Raw genomic sequence first — 16,804 nt, 5'->3', positions numbered from 1 at the left:
TTAAATAGCATCTACCTTTTTACCGATAGCTTCTATTTGGTGAGATATCACTTTCATATATTAATTACTTGGGCATAGTTTAAAATTCTTTAAATAGCCAATTTAAAGTCCTTATCGAGTATTATTAAGCCTAATGTCTGGGCCCTTTCAAGGACAGTTTCTACTGACTACAGTTTTCCTGTGTAAAGACCATATTTTCCTCTTTCTTTGCACATCTTACCAGTTCTTACTGAAAGCTGGCATTTCAGACAACACACTGTGGCAGCCCTGGAATTCAGACTATCCCCTTCCCCAGAGACTGTCGCTGCTGCTGCTGCTGCTCGGGAGCTGCTGCTGCCGCTGTTCCCTGTTCAGGGGCTGTCGCTGCTGCTGCTGCTGCTGCTCAGGGACTTTGCTGGGAAGCCTTTAAGACCCCATAGTTTGCAGCTACTGTGAGTCTCCGCTCAGTTAGCTGAGTCATCAGTGAATGACTAGTCAGGGATTTCCTTACATGTGTCGACTAGTGAGTGTCCTGGATGCCGCCAGGATCTGTGGACACGCTGAGGCCCACTTTCAGCCGTCAGGCAGTTATCCTCTGCCTTCACTTCTCCTCTGTGCAGACTCAGGTCTAGACGGCGTGAGGCCAGGCTCCTCTCAGGTCCCCCTGGGCACACACACAGCCCTGCCGCACGCCCTTCAAGATCCGCAGGAGTCTGTCAGAGTTGCTCAGGGCCCCAGGCCACAGACACTCCCACTATTTCAACCCCAAGCTGTGACAGTAACAGACACAAGGGTGGGCTCCTCCCCGTCAGCTCTGCAAATGGGCTTCTCCAGAGAGCCGAGGCCCGTCAGTAACACTGCTCTGAGCAGAGGACTCCTGAGGGACCCCAGATCTGATCCGGGCCTCCCAAGCGCTGCAAGGCCGCTGTGAGGGCTGAAAGACAAGGCTCTCAGCTACCCAGGTCACAGCAGAGGAGAATGGCAAGAGGTCAAGCTGGAGGTTCAGCAGTTTTTCTTGCATAAATCTCCCTGAGACTATGTCAACTTTTAGTTTATTTCCAGAGCTCCAGCACAGTTGAGTTTGACCATTTCTGCCAGTGTTTTCCCTGGTTTTACAGAGGAGTGGGCTTATGAGGGCCTCACTCTGCCATCCTCACTGAGTGGCATTTCTGCTGCGCAGTCACAGCCACTATGCATAGAGTGCTTTCCCAGCCATGGCCCTGGCAGCTCGGACTCCCAGATCCCCACACCCACCCTGCCTTTCCACTCCTCCTGCCTGGACTCAGATGCCAGCCATCTCCTCCAGACCAGAGCAATCTACCTTGTCCTAACTGGCTTCCCTGCCTCAAACTTCATCTAAAATCATCCTCTGCGTTCAAAATGACTATCCTACTAACAGAAGATGAACTGTGAAGCATCACTGTGCTGTTTAAGACAAGCCAACGGCCCCCACGCCACAGAGGAGGCGCGCACAGCCAGCTGCCACGCCGAGCGCTCCTGCCGCATCCCCCGCCTGCAGGCACGGTCTCCGGGACCCCCACAACCCCCGCTGTGTCCCGCCGCCACTCACGCCCATCTGTGCACTCCCGCCTCCTGCACCTGCAGCTCAGAAAGGCCACCCGAGAGTGGCCCGCACCACCACAGCTGGCCACCCTCTCCTGACCATCGCCAGCCCTGCCTGAGGAGCTGAGTGCCCTGGTTTTCACTGCTCGCCTCACATTCAGCACTCTGGCTACGAGGGCTGGGCCCCTCTGGGGAGACGCCACGTCTCGTCCCTCAGCGTCCGGCACACGAGGGGGAACAGGCTCCGCACGAGGCCCCCTCCCTGTGACCTACGTCCAGCACCCCGACCGCACCTCCAACCTGCCTTCCTCTGGGCTCGCTCCGTGGCAGCCGCGCAGCCTCCTGCTGTCTCTTCCACACGTGGACTATTGCCCCCCACAAAGGCCTTCAGGCCTGCTGTCCCCTCCAGCGAGTGCATGACCCAGTGCCCTCCAGTCTGCACAACTGCCACCTTCCGAGCAAGACCAGCCCCAGCCACCTGGCCTGAAGTGGAGAACTCAGCCCCGTGTCCCTGCCACCTCCTCACCTGCATGTTTCCCTCCTGTACGTCCTGTCTTCTGACATATGATGCAACTGTTTAGTTTCTATTTCCACCCACCAGAATGTGAGCTCCACAGGGGTGGGCAGTTCTGTGTGTTTCAGTCACACTATATCCCCTGGCACTCAGCGGGTGCCCAGCAGGTGCCCGGTGAGGAATGCACACCCAGCAGAGTGTGCCCCATGAGAGCAGCGGATGTCCGGCACTAGCAACAGTCCCCAGGGCTTTCAAGCGACCGCGCCAGGGAACAGCAAGCGTCACTGGGCCCGGAAGGGCCACCAGAGCAGGTGGCACGCTCGTCTCCAGCGCAGAGCTCTGCGCAAGGTTCCCTGCCCCTGAGCCCACCCTATCGGGGGTCTGGCCCACTCTCCTCCAGGACACTCTCACCTTCTCCACTGCCGTCAGCACGCCTGATCGCGGCTACAACACCTCTCAGCTCCCACGCAGGCCTCCTCTGACCCACTTCTCTGAGGCCCAGAGACCTTCTCGTACAGGTGGACCTGTCACTCACCCAACTCTTCAGCAGCCTCCCCCACGACACCTCAGAGAACTCAGACTGCCCGCAGGCAAGGGCCGCGCCCTCTACGCTCCGGCGCCCAGGGCTCTCGGGCCCTGGAGAGGGGCCACATCGGCGACTCCGCCCAGCCCTGCTTGCTCCAGACCAGCCCGCATGCTGTGTCCTCAGAGAGGCCCTCTGTGAACACCCTACTTGACGCAGGCTCCCTTCCGTGCTCCACCACGTTGACATATATTCTAAAAATATTGCCAGTTTAAAAGTTTGAGCTCAGGGTTAAAAGTAACTCTTTGAAAAGTTAGGAATTCAAACTCTCCTGACTGATTCATCATCAGCGATTATGGAATTCACTGGCGTCCCCACAAAGACAGACTTCCATTTACCACATTCCATCACCAGCAAGAAACTGCCTGGTTACCACAGGTCACACCTGTGAGATGAACCCTCCCAAGACGCCTGCCTCCCTGCCCTGACCTCTGGGGCCTGGAGCACTGTGAACTGGGCCCTAGGAAGCAGGTGTTCTGTGAACAGAGAACAAGCCCACCGCCTGCTGCCTCGAGTAAGAAGTGAAGTAAGAGCCGCCGAATCCCAGGTTCTCTCAGACGTTCTACTAGAAACTCACGTCAATCGTGTCTAGTGAGAACCACCCACGCAAACTGAGTTCACAATAAGAGGTCTATCACTCCACTCACGAGTCAGAAGGTAAAAGTACAAAAAGTCACATTATTCTTTCCCAGGACCTTCCCTCAGAGAGCAATTAATCCATGGCAGAAATAATGGCCATTAAGGTGATGAAGGTCTGCATGGTATGTGTGTAATATACAAAATTGGCCCAAAACTTACTCAAAAGGAGGAAACTATGATGAGAGTGGACACCACCACAACTCTGGACACTGGAAAGAGACCACGGTCATGGACTCAGTCTAACAGAGCAAGCTGGACTCCAGCTGCCCACAGGAGGAAGGGCCAGTGAGAAGCAAGTCTTGTCAGAGTCTGACTGGCTGAGGACCTGAAGGTGCCTCAGGAGGGGCCCGGGGCCGGGCTGGAAGATTCAAAAGGAGCAGCAGCCACTCCCCCAGCCTGGCCACAGCCCTAAATCCCAGCAGAAGACCACAGGCTGCCCTCCACAAAGCAGGAACACCCAGCTCCAGGCCTGGTGACGCCACCACGTGCTGGAGGGAGGCTCAGGAAAGCAGAGCCGAGAGACAGACTCCCTGAGCAGTGAGACCCCCGCCCAGAGCAACCGCAGCCAGGCTCCCCACACCCGCCTCCCCACCCGGCAAGAAGGGAGCCTGCAGCTTCTCTGAAGACGACGGAGAAGATGGCTGACACACGGCTTCCCTCATGAGAGAGAGACCCTCACCCCTCACCCCTCGGCCCTCGGCGAGACCTCTGCCGAAGCCCTACCCACGCTGGCCATCACTGGTCCATGGGATGGCCAGACACTCACCACAAGACATCCCGGACCAGCTCACAGCACAAGCCAGAGACGGACACAGACCTGCAGGAAAAGAATTCAGGCCAAAGGGGCAACGCAGAGGAGGAAACCCAGAACAGCAGACATCCTCACACAAATAGAAGTGTTGCACCTTCAGGAACCAGAGGCCAGCAACAGAGGAGCACGCTGACAGGACGACGCCCTTGAGGGGTGGGGAGGGGACACCGGGAGTCTGGGGCCAATGCGTGCGCACTGCGATATATGAAGCGGACAGCTGATGCGGACCTACTGGATAGCCCAGCAAACTCGACTCAGTATTCTGTAACGGCCAGCAAGGAAAAAGAATCTTTAAAAGACAGACATGCATGCACCGTGTGATGGGATCGCTTTGCTGTACACCGGAAACTAACACAATATTGTAAGTCAGCTACACTCCAACTTAAGAGAGAGAGAGAGAAAGCCCTCAAAACGTGCAGAAAAGGGAACTCTTGTCCACTGTTGATGGAGAGGAAACTGGGGCAGCTCCTATGGAAAGCAGTTACTACATGAGCTGGCAATCCCACTCCTGGACGCACACCCAGAAAAAACCCTAATTCAGAAAGGTCCAGGCACCCGTGTCCACAGCAGCGTCATTCACAGCAGCCAAGGCATGGGAGCGGCCTACGCGTTCACTGGCAGACGGCGAGATGCAGAATGCACATGCCCTTCACAAACACGGTACGGAAGCGAAGCAAAGCGAACGTCGCTCAGTCGTGTCGACTCTTTGTGACCCCATGGACTACACAGTCCATGGAATTCTCCAGGCCAGAGTACTGGAGTGGGGAGCCTTTCCCTCCTCCAGGGGATCTTCCCAACCCAGAGATCGAACCCAGGTCTCCCGCGTCGCAGGCGGATCTTCACCCGCTGAGCTACCGGGGAAGCCCCGAACACGGTCTATTGTCATCCATGCACATGTACACACACACGCATGGTGCATTCTTTACGAGGTGCTATGTAAGTACTTACACATGTACACACGGCACTCAGCCATGAGAAAGGGTGAACTAACGCCATCTGCAGCGACATGAACAGACTGAGAGACCATCACACTGAGTGAAGTCAAACAGGAAAAGGAACTGTCACAGGGCATCACTCACACGGGAATCTAAAGTAACACAGACGAGCTTAGTGCTAAAACAAAACCAGAACTTCTCTGGGGGCACACTGGGTAAGAACCTGCCTGCCAAAGCAGGGGACAAGAGTTCAGTCCCTGGTCCAGGAAGATTCCAGATGCTACGAAGCTGCTGAGCCCGCGCTGCAGTCTGCGAGCCCAACTACTGAGCCCGCACCGCGAGCCTGTGTCCCCAGCAGGAGACGCCCCTGTGACGAGAGCGCCGCGCGCAGCGACAAAGGCCCCGCAGAGCCAAAAACAAACAAATAAAAGTCAAACCATGTCATTCTCAGCTAAGAATAATATTTTCAGACAGCAATTAAATGCTACAGTTCAATTAAATTAAAAACTGGCACATCAGAACATGGGAAAAGGGGAGCTTAGGCAGGTTACGTCCTCATCTTCCACAGTAAGAAGCCAGTAAATAACGGTTAAATGGAGAAAGACACCCACGACTGACAGGCAGCTTGACATGTAGTTTAGATAAGTAACCACATTTCAAAGTAAACATGAGACGAGATGGATACAAACTGAAAACAGTTGACTTAAGTTTAGGAATGAGAGAATGGGGTGAGGGCCAACTGTGTTGTAATTAGGGGGATGGCAGCCCACTCCAGTATGCGCGCCTGGAGAATTCCATGGTCAGAGGAGCCTGGCGGGCTGCAGTCCTTGGGGTCAGTCAGAGTCAGACACAAAGGAGCGTCTAACCCTCTCTTAACTATGTTCCTGACTCTGTTTCCATTTCTTTCTTTATTTAGGAACAAGTAAGTGGCAAGGATTCACATAATTGGGAAGACCTGTCCACTTACTGTGACACTGCTCCCTCCCCGCCATACAGGATGGGTGACCCCAGACCCGCTGGCCCTAACCGTGGCGCCTCAGAAGATCTGGTCCCCAGAGCCGCCGCCGCGCCAACGGTCACGGTCCCCGCGCTCCACAGCAGGGACCCCAGGGCCCCATCCTTGCAGCTCTAGCGAGCCACTAGACCAGGCAAGCAAATTCTGAGCCCACCGCCCCGCCCAAGCACTACGACCCACTCTCTCTGCCGCTCTCGGCCCTCACCCCAGCCCAGCCAGTCTCCCCCCACCACGAAAACCCCGCCTGGCCCGCCTCCTCCATCGCGGCGCTCGCTGGCAAAACCCCTCCCCTTCCGCCCTGGCCCTGGCACGCCGGCCTACCTCCCCACCCCCCAGGGGTCCTCACCTTTCTCACCTGGTCCAGGGGCTCCTAACCGGCTTCCCTCCTATCTCCCCAAAGCCAAGTCCTTTCTCTGCTCACCTGCCCTGGCTCAGCTCAGAGCCCGCCACGCACCCTACCCTCCTCCGGCTCTGCAGAGCAGGCACAGTGGCCTCCCCACCCGCCCACCCCCAGCATCCCAAGGACACCTGACCTCCAGCTCCCTACCCACACCGCAAGCCCCTTTATCCTTCCCCTTAGGCTCCCCTCCACACAGCGTATGTGCGGTGTGTTCAGTCACTGAATCGGGTCTGACTCTGCGGCCCCGTGGACTGTGGCCCGCCAGGCTCCTCTGTCCATGGGATTTCCCAGGCAAGAACAGTGGAGTGGACGGACATTTCCCTCTCCAGGGGATCTTGCCGACCCAGGGATGAAACTCCTGTGTCTCCTGCTCTGGCGGGAGGATTCTTTACCACTGAGCCACCTGGGAGGCCCCAGCACTGTATACAATGCAGTGTACGTTACCCTTACTTATTTTGTGTCTGCCTCACTGGGATATAAGCCACATGAGGGCACTCTTGGTTGGGTTTTCTGTTCAATGTGTTAAGTAGGGACCCAGGAATTCGCTGAACAAATGGATTAACCTTAAAAAAGCACTCTTGACCCAATCGTGACAGGCAGCGTGCCCCCCAGACACTTACAGCCCAGTCCCAGGGCCCCGTGAGTGTGCAGATGTCACTGAACCTGGGGGGCCCCGGGAGCCCTGAGGGAGCGGTCAGGGAGACGCAGGCCTGGAGACGGACTGGCTGGGGGCGCAGGCAGGGGAGCGGGAGAAAAAGGCGGGAGGTCTCCAGGAGGACTGAGGCTCTGGGAGGCGCAGGCCGAGCGCCTGCTGCCAGGCTGTGCCCGCTCTGATCCCAGGAGCGCGGCTGTGTGCTGGGAAAAGGGCGCTCCCGTGTCAGAGCGGCCCTGGGGTCTCCAGCTCCTCCCTCCCGTTTCCCGGTTCTTCTCCTGGGAGCCGCCCGTCAGGCCCCCGCCCAGTCCCCTCCTGCGACCCCCTGGCCAGCCCTCCTCCCTGGCCCAGGCTGCCTGACACCTTAGGCACATCTGGAGCTCTGGCCATCCTCCCGGAGAGCTGGCTCAGCAACATGCTTCAGAGGAGAGGTCTGGAGCCCCAGTTGCCTGGGCCTGGGTCCTCAGTGGACCATCTCAGGAGCACTGCCTCGGCCTCCTTGGCCTCCACCCCTTTCTCCATAAAACAGGGAGCACCTCAGTACCCGGTGTGAAGTATCAGCTGTGTAGACAGAGATAGAGCTTCTGTGACGATCGCCACCCCGTCAGCTTCCAGCTCGGACTCCAGTCTCGCAGTCTCACACGCCACCTACACGCAACGCCGTCTGCTCACCTCCGAATTCCAGCCTTGGGGTCCAAACGCACGCTCAGCATCGCTCCCAAACCTACTAAACAGGGTCAGGATTACCCTCCCACCTCAGGCAGTACAAACCTGAGCGAAATATAGGAAACAACAGTTTTCAGACACTGGAGCACAGACTGTGGAAGAGAGCGGTCACTGAGAGGCAGAAAGCAACGCGAGGGGCCGCACCACTTCCCGGGGGACCCAGAGCCCCGAGGCCCTGTGAGGGCGGGCACGCCGAGTAACGCGGAGATCCCTCTACTCTCACAGAGTCTAGGTCTCTGAAAGAACAGGGACTGGGTCCCTTCGGTTACGCACTGAATGCCCGATGCCTAGGATAATGCCCGGCACGCAACGGGCACCAAAGGGTTTCTCAAATGAACGAATGAATTGAACAATTATGTCAAAAAATAAAGAGTCCAGAAAAACAAAGAAATTTTTAAATACACATCTTCAAAACACCCTTCACTCTTGGAGTTGTATCAAAACTATTACAAAACAACAAGAACGGAAAATGAAAAACCATATTTTCTGGGCTACTTATTCAGCAGATTCACGTCAGACCTACAGTAAATGCTGCGTCGGAGAGCACGCAGCAGACACACATCAGCCCCAACAGAACAGCGCCTCCGGCCCCTCTGCGGCCAGCTTCCCCGTGAGACGGTCTGGGAGGCTGTGGGCACGAGGACCCACAGCCCATCCATGGAAGGCAGCCTGAGAAAGGCCAGGCCTCGGGAACTGGGCGACTCCGCGCCACAGACCCACAGCCCGCCACCCCTGCGCCGCCCTCCGTGCCGGGGAGGCTGGCGCGCTGCTCAGGCGAGGACTCAGGCCGCAGGTGAGCAATGAGAGGCGAAGTCTGAACGGGGAACTGACTGAACGGGAGCCGCGTGCTGCCTGAGAGGAGCCCCTGAGGCTGTGCGGAGCCAGTCCAGGGCAGGAGGCCCGCGGAAGGTGCCAGCAGGTGCAGACGAGCCTCCATCCCCACAGGCCCCGGAGCGCCCGAGCTCCCGCGCTCCCGCCTCATCACCGGAGACTCTGCTCTCGCAGGCACAGCGAGGGTCAGAAGAAGGTTCTGTTCTGGTAGTACCGTGCAAGACACACACCCCTCACAGTAACTGGCCAGAAAAAGCTAGTTTTCAATAGCAACAAATACAATCCAAAAGTATTCCAAAATATTCATTTTCTTGCTCTATTTTTCCCACTGTGCTTTATTTTAAAACACTATTCAGTATCAATGTAGTGCCCTTTTTCAGTGCTGTTTAAATTGCAACAGAAACATAATTGCCCTCCCAACCCCAGCACACAAGGGAAGGCTGGCCTTAGGAAAAGCAAAGCGGGGTCCCCACACAGCGCCTGATCCCACCCTAAGGAGCTCAAGGTGCTCTAAGTACACTGAACACCTAATCCTCACGACACCCTTCTGCTGCCATCAGAAGGGATTTTTAAAGGGGAAAAACAGGCACTGCAGTGCAAAACAGAAGCCAAGCAACCCAATCTGGGTTTGGTCTTCACACTTTTAAGCAATCCTGCAGATGAGGGCAGGTGGAAAGGACCACACAAGGGAAACCCCTCAAATGCAAGGAGGGCAACACAACACGGCTTCAAGTCTCACAGAGTTAGGGAGGCGCAGCTGTTTTCCTTTCTTAATGTTTTGCCCATGCTGTGTGACTTCGAGGGTCTTAGTTCCCGGACCAGGGACACAACACAGGCCACTGGTCATGAAAGCACCAAGCTCTACCCGCGGGACCGCTGGGGAACGCCCTCATGCGGTTCAAATTTGGGGAAACAGGAAGGCTCCCAGCTGTCTTGGGCCACAATTTGCAAAAGTGAGAAAGAAAAAGGGACAGAATCAGGATCCGACTCCAAGCACTAGCCAGACGCCCCTGCCTTAACGAGCACGTCCAACCCTCAGCCAGCCACTCCCCCTGCCCAGGGCCAGGAGTGAGCCAGGAAGAGGGGCTGGCCTCCCCGCAGAAACCGTCCTCTCTTTCCAGGACACAGGCTGGTGCGGGCACTGCACTGCCCTCCTGAAACCTGGAGCACCCCCACTCACACAGACGCCGAGGGGCAGGCCACTGGCCCGCCCCACACCTGCGCGCCTCCCCTGGTCCCACTGGGCGGCTCCCCGGCAGCCCCCAACCCCCTGCCCTCGAGTGCGCGGGCAGGCGCCGTGCACCCGGCCGTCCTCCTCTTCGCAGCGCAGAGACGGCACCCCAAGGGCACGCGATGCACTGGGCAAGGCCGGGCCTGCCTCTTCGCTTTCTGGCACCGCACGTCACAGCCCCACACCCTTCCTGGTCCTCTTCCCACGCCTGCCTCCGAGGCACTGCTTTAAGTCGGGCGCTTCCTCCCGACGTGCTCTCCATTCTACGCATCCTGGCGTCCCTCACAAGCCTCCCTCCACAGAGGGCAAGGGCTGACCTCAGCACACAACCCCAGCTCCCCAGCACGAGCGAACACCCTCCACAACCCAGCCTGAAACTCTCCTCCTAGGCAAGCGACGCGCGTTGCTTTCCGTGACATCTCACCTGTGTCGATTTTCATCCCAAAGTCCAGAAGACTCTGAAGAAGGCCAAGGCCAGAGTCAGTGAGTTCCGTTTTGTGGTCTGACCCCTCAGACATCTTGTGACCTAGTGAAAACCGCTCAGTTTTGTCTTCTAATGAGTATCTCTCAATTCGTTTGGTAAGCTGATGGTGAAGTGACTTCCCTTTACTCCACGCTGCACCCCCGGGAGCTGACAGAAGCCAGGGGCTCTCTAACGCCCGCTGTGGGGTCCGCCAAGCCCAGCACTGACCACAGGGAGGGACGCGTCCCTGCACACCCCCCTTCATTTCCTCACACGGAGCAGGGTGGGGAGCGAGGAGCAGACAGGCCTCGAGGGAAAGAGGCTGGACAGGGCCTCAGCAAACCCGGAGGCCCCCAGGCGGGCTCGCACCCCCCCCCCCGCCCCCGGGCGCCCAGCGCCGGTGCCCCTCTGCCCCTCGCTCTGCCCCCTCCCCGGGCCTGCGCTCTCCAACCTGGGGCGCTCTCAGGGCAAGGACCCGCCTCCGCCACCCTGTCAACCTACTCTGAGGACGCAGAGCGGGAACTCACGTCCCGTGTGTCAGTCTCCAAGCACCTCTGGGGCCGGGAGCTTCATCCTCAGGTGCTCAGAACCCCAGCGGTGTTTCACACGACAGGCCCAGAGACTACCCTTTATCCGAAACCTGAGGCCCACACCGTCCAGAACTCAGAACCGCTCAGCCTCTCGGAGGAAGCCCAGCATGTGACCGGGGCCACGGCCCCCGCGCACCCTGTTCACCGGGAGGGGACCACCTAGAGCTTCACGGCAGCACCGCACCAGACATGTCTGCGACAGACTCACCAGGACTTTCCCTCCTTGGAGCCTCCGAAGCTTTGAAATCCGAACTCAGGGAGGCCAACCTCGCACCCAAGATCTGCAAGTGACGTTCGGGCAACGAGAGCCCTGCTGCTCAGAGCTCCCGGCAGAGCCCCCCGGGCTGCGCACAGCAACGCGAAGTGTCTTTTCCCACGGCACTCCTGAACCCTACCCTCGGGTCTGACCCTCTCTGACTTCTGTAAAGCCAAGAAACGCCACTTAATCCCCAAAAGATGGTCTTCCCAATAACTTCACAACTCTAAAATCCTGACACGTGTTGCTGCCAAAAAATAAATAAATAAATAAATGGAGTCAAAATCATTTTAAGAGGAAAGAGAGGTAATGCTGAGTATCTGGCCTGAGAATACACTCTTCACCAGGGCACCTAGACATCTCACAGAGGACACAGAGAGGAGCCAGGACACGGCGGGGACATGGGGACTCCCTGGAAGCCGCAACGTGCAGTCAGACCAAAGACTTCCTTCCTCTTCCAGCCTGGAGATCCGGCCCTTCCCCGAGCCTCGGCACGAACTTCCTAAATCAGTTTCTAAGGAATATAAATTATGCGTAAGAGTGCAAAAGGAAATATGCAACCAGAGCACTTTTTTCAAAAAGTCAGCATTTTTTAAATGTACAGACAAGACTAAACTGAACCTTACTTAAGAAAAAACTTTAAAAAGTTAAGATGCAGGCTGACCACCCCTGATTCTGATCTTTACTGCTACCCAGGAAAATCAAGTGCCAAACTACATTTCATTTCAACATTGAAGTTTTACGCCGAATTTAAATTTTCATGTCCAATTTATGACTCATAACAAATGGAATTTTACAAACAAGTAAAATTTTTTACACTTTAGTCATGCTAAAATACAATTCAAAGGAGTGCCCAGTTTCAGCGAAGTTATTAACAACAGAAATGGGGGGCAATCGAGCTCCGTGGTGACCACAGGACAGGGCACTGCCAGGCATCCTCTAGTTAAATCACTGCGCCTGCAGCAAAACCACATGCTTTCTCCAAGAACATGGAAATTGTTTTTGGCCAAAGGGCTAATTACATCTGTCCACTTGAATCCCTTCATTTGCGTGAGTGCCTGGAGGGATTAAAAAAAAAGCCTCCAAGCACCATGGAAGTGTCTCGACTCATCCGTGCAGCCCCAGCTCCCACCACCGCGTGCATGCAGGGAACAAATGGCATTTTCCTGCCCACTGGCAACAAGACGGGCTCCACAAGAATGAAGTCGTGTCACTTCTCTCCCTCAGCGCGACCCTCGCTGCTCTGTAGTCAGTTCTGACGTTTTCAGCAGGTTCCACATCTGCAGCAACGTTCCAGCATCAGCAAGTCAATACGCAAAGCTCCTCTGCCGGTACTATAATATGTGCAAAGCAAACAAATTTCCCAAACCACCAAATAAACAGCAAGTCGCCATCACTTTACCAGTTGCAGCAGTTCTTCCCTTTTGTTGGCTTTCTGTCTGTTTGTTGTTCTGGCCACTCCATGCAGCGTGCGGGATCTCAGTCCCTGACCAGGGATGGAACTCGTGCCCCTTGGACTGGGAGGGCAGAGTCTTAGCCACTGGACCACCAACGAAGGCCCAGATGCTTCATTTTGACTTCAGTGCTTGAATGGATGGCCCTCCAGGGACTGTGCCAGTGAGAAAAGCCACCCTCAGCAGGTCACGCACTGCGCAGTTTCACTCACACGACATCCTTGAGAGGCGACAGAGACGGAGAACGCACGTGAGTGGCCGGGGCAGAGGCTGACTACATGAGGTGGCACAAGAGGGCTGTGTGATGGTGAAACAGCCCTGCATCTTCTCTGCGGTGGGGTCGCGTGAAGCTGCGCCTGGGGAAGCACAAAGGCCTCGGGGCTTCTCCGTAGTCCAGCGGTTAGGACTCCTCGCTGTCGCTGCAGAGGCCCTGGTCGGGACTAGGATTCCGCAAGCCTTGTGGTGCGGCCCAGAAAAAGTTCACAGACCTGCACACACACACACTCATGCACACGCACATACATCCTGCGTACAACACTTGAGAAATGTGACTACACCTGGCCGACTGTACCAGTGTCAGCTTCCTGGTGTTGGAGCTACACTGTCATGAGAGAGAGGAGACAGCTGAGGAATGCCGGGGCCTCCCTGTCCTTTTCTTTGCAACTTCCTATGACTCCATATTTATTTCTGAATAAAAAAATTATTTTACAACTAGAACTAAATAAAAGGAGTAGAATGTTTTTAACAACATATTTAAAAACGATCGAGAGAAACAGTTCATGAACTCCCACACACCCAATTCACTGAGTCAAATTTAGCGGGCTGAAGTCAGTAAGACAGGACCAAGTTAATGTACGAGGCACGGAGCTGGCTTGCTCCCTGAGCCTCAAAGCTACATGGAGCGCCAGGACACGGGCACCTCTCAGGCCCGGCAGTAGCTTGCAGCCAGCCGCCACCTGAGGCAGGGCTGGTGCTAAGGGGGACACTTAAGAGGCCACATCACGCGGAAAGGCAAAGGAAGCCACAATTTTAGAGCTGAAACACTTCAGTGATACTTCAGCTCCACACTCCGTCGGTGTCAGTGGGGCAGACGGAGCTCTGTGGCCATGGGCCCAGGCGCCCTGTCTGCACAGGGGTCACTCCCACGACAGCAAAGCAGAGCCGTGAGCAGAGGAAGTGGGGACCCCCACCCGCCACCGAGGGCTCAAGCTCAGAGAAGCTCTGACCAGGCGGCAGGCTCTCAGGTCAGACCTCCTCCTCCTCCCTGCTGTGCCCACCACCTGCCAGGCCTGGCCAGAACAGGCCCCAGATCACTCCCAGGGTAGAGCTTCTCTGCACTCGCCTACTCAGCTACAGGGTGAGCAACTCACGCCGCGTGTGGCCCCCACCCTGTGGGGCTTCAGAGTGGGGCGGGGAGGGGACAGAGCGCCGCGAACTGCCCACGCTGTCCTGACAGGAGAGGACAGCCTCACGGCTGCTGCCGGGTAGCAAGAAGGTGTGTTGGGAAAGCTGGTTTTGAGGAGGGGGCGACGTTAAACAGAGGCCTGAGCGCACCCCCGGCCCTCCGAAGGATTAGGCACTTCTTCTTACAGCAGCTCCTTCACTGAAGACACTGTCTAATTCACTGTTACACACCAGCTACTCAAGGCCCAGAGTGGGGGTGCCCACCAAGGCAACAGCTGGAAACATTTCTGGTTGTCACAACTGAAGCATTTAGAAGGTAGAGGCCACAGCAGAGAGTCACACAAGTGATCAGCCCCAAATGCCACAGGGCAGACGTGGAGGAAGTCTGTCGATACCCAGTCGACAGGCCAAATCCGCACGCTGTGGCAGACCCAGCAGAGAGCACATTTGGTTAGCAGAGCTAGTCTACAAAACTGAGGAAAGGGATTTCAAGCTCAGTGACCTGCCCAAAGCAATTTTCTTCCAAAAGGAAAGGACAGATGTCAAGGTTAATTTAAGGCACCTGAGCCCTAGCCCAAGGGTCTCCTGAAGCAGCAACACACCCACACTTTAGCATTACGACTATGCATCTTATTAGCTAGAAAGTCACATTACACAGCAGAGGACAAAAAGATACTGCCCTACGTGTAGAAGTGCAGACCTCAGGGTGTGTTTCCACATGGATTTCTTGCAGAAAAGGGGAAGGAACAGAAGCTAGAACCTTCCACAGTCGAGGTCCTCCACCCCAGTCTAAGGAAGTGAGGAGATCACAGGAGGGCTCCGGACAACAGCACGCACCAGCAGGTGATACCACGCATTCTTTAAAGCATACAGTGAACCTCAGCCCCGGAGACCCACAGATGTCTAGTGGGTAGAAAATGAGAATTAAAGCCAGACAAGAAACTGGTTTTGTGTATTTTATTTTTTTAATTAAATAAAGGGAAAAGTGAAGTCGCTCAGTCGTGTCCGAATCTTTGCGACCCCCATGGACTGTATAGCCTCCCAGGCTCCTCCACCCATGGGATTTTCCAGGCAAGAATAGTGGAGTGGGCTGCCATTTCCTTCTCCAGGGGACCTTCCTGACCAAGGGATCAAACCCAGGTCTCCTGCAAGCAGACTCTTTACCGCCTGAGCCACCAGGGGAAGCCCAGAGGGAACATTACCTGAAAGTCAACAGGAGTTTCTGCGCACCAAAGTCAAATGTATCGGCGGGGGAAGGGTGTGGCCCCCGCCTCCAGCCGGGCCCACCTGTCCGTATGGAGTTTCCCACTCTGTGAGGGGCACATGTCGCTGAAAACTCGGTCCCTGACCAAAGACAGCGGGCAGAGCAGCATTTCCCGGAGGCCATCCCGCGCCACCGCCTGGGGCCGATTCCCTGGGAGCAAACCACTTTAATCAGGGCCTAACAGGCCGCCAGGACCCGGGTCAAGCAGCTGCTTCCCCGCAAGACGCGGGTTTCGCTACTCCCACTCCCAGTGAAAAGGCACGCTATTCTGGAAAACGCTGGGTTAGATGCTCCGTTACTAGAAAGACCGGCCGACTGCTCAGGGTGACATCATGCTGGGGAGGGGCGGCTTCGCTAGAAGCCCCTCAGCAGAGCCAGGCCCCCTGCGCGGGTGCTGAACGCTGCCCGCACCCCGGACCCAGCCCCAACCCCAGGTCCCCTGCCCTCCAAGTCCGCGCCCCGTACTGCAGCCCCAACCCGAGGACCCCCGCCCGCCAGGTCTGCGCCCGGGAGCCCAGCCCCAACCTCAGGACCCCCGCCCTCCAAGTCCTCGCCCGGGACCCCAGCCCCAAACCCCAGGACCCCTGTCCTCCAAGTCCGCGCCCGGACCCCCGCCCCCAGCCCCAGGACCCCCGCCCGCCAGGTCCGCGCCCGGACCCCCGCCCCCAGCCGCAGGACCCCCGCCCCCAGGCCCGCGCCCCGGACCCCCGCCCGCCAGGCCCGCGCCCGGAGCCCAGCCCCCGAAGGCCAGCGCCGGCCAGCCCCTCACCCCGGCGGGCGCCCCCGCCCCCCGCAGGCCGGCCCGGCGCCCAGCCACTCACAGTTGCGGATATCCGAGATGAACACCGCCAGGCCCCGCATCCCGTCCCCCTTCGACACGGCCGGCATCTTCGGGCCTGGGGAGCGGCCTGGGCCGGCGGGCCCCGGGAAGGAGAGGGCAGCGGGCCGCAGGAGCGGGAGCCGGGAGGAGCCGCCTCAGCCCAGTCGCCTCAGGCTCCAGCGCCGCTCTCGGGGCCGCCGCGCGCGCGCGCACGCACGCACGCTCGCTCGCGCGGCGACCGACGGCGGCCGGGGCGCGGGGGCGAGCACGTCGGCGGCGGGCGCGCACGGCCGGGCGGCGGCCCCGGGGGGCGCGCGCCGCGGGAGGGGCCCGGCGGAGGCGAGGGGGCGCCGGGCTGCGCCGCGCAGGATCCTCCGCGCCCGGCCCCCCCGACGCGGGAACCCGCACCGCCAGCCGCGCCTCCGCCCACCCTCCCACCGCCCTCCCCGGCCGGCTCTGGGGCCGCCTGCCGTCGGCCTCCCGCGGGGGACCCGTCCCCATCCAGAGCTCTGGGGCCAGCTGCCCATCACCCGGCCGTCCAGAGCCGGCCCGTCTCTTTACCAGGGGGAGACAGCCCTGAAGAGACAGCGTCCCCCCACCCCTTGACAGCACCGGGGGACCGGGCTCAGTCTTGAATCCAGCTCCGTGGTGACCAACCGCACCCTTTGCCGCTG

General features: G+C 57.8%; 1 protein-coding gene across 4 annotated transcripts in view; it reads right to left on the bottom strand.

Moving 5' to 3' along the window:
• The window catches only part of AP2A2 (adaptor related protein complex 2 subunit alpha 2), a 67,849-nt gene extending 51,542 nt beyond the window's left edge, over window positions 1-16,307 (bottom strand). For 3 of the 4 annotated variants that reach the window (XM_068978599.1, XM_068978600.1, XM_068978602.1), the window contains exon 1: window positions 16,132-16,307. In XM_068978599.1, coding sequence (XP_068834700.1) covers window positions 16,132-16,198 — 67 coding nt within the window. In that variant the 5' untranslated portion in view covers window positions 16,199-16,307. Of the gene's footprint in view, window positions 1-10,303; window positions 10,368-16,131 lie in introns of those variants that run through there. The other variant, XM_068978601.1, reaches the window with a different exon arrangement.
• Window positions 16,308-16,804: the final 497 nt, after the last annotated feature.

Source organism: Capricornis sumatraensis, chromosome 8 (assembly GCF_032405125.1).
Source record: "Capricornis sumatraensis isolate serow.1 chromosome 8, serow.2, whole genome shotgun sequence".
NCBI lineage: Eukaryota > Metazoa > Chordata > Mammalia > Artiodactyla > Bovidae > Capricornis > Capricornis sumatraensis.
This window is presented reverse-complemented; position numbering and strand designations above follow the sequence as displayed.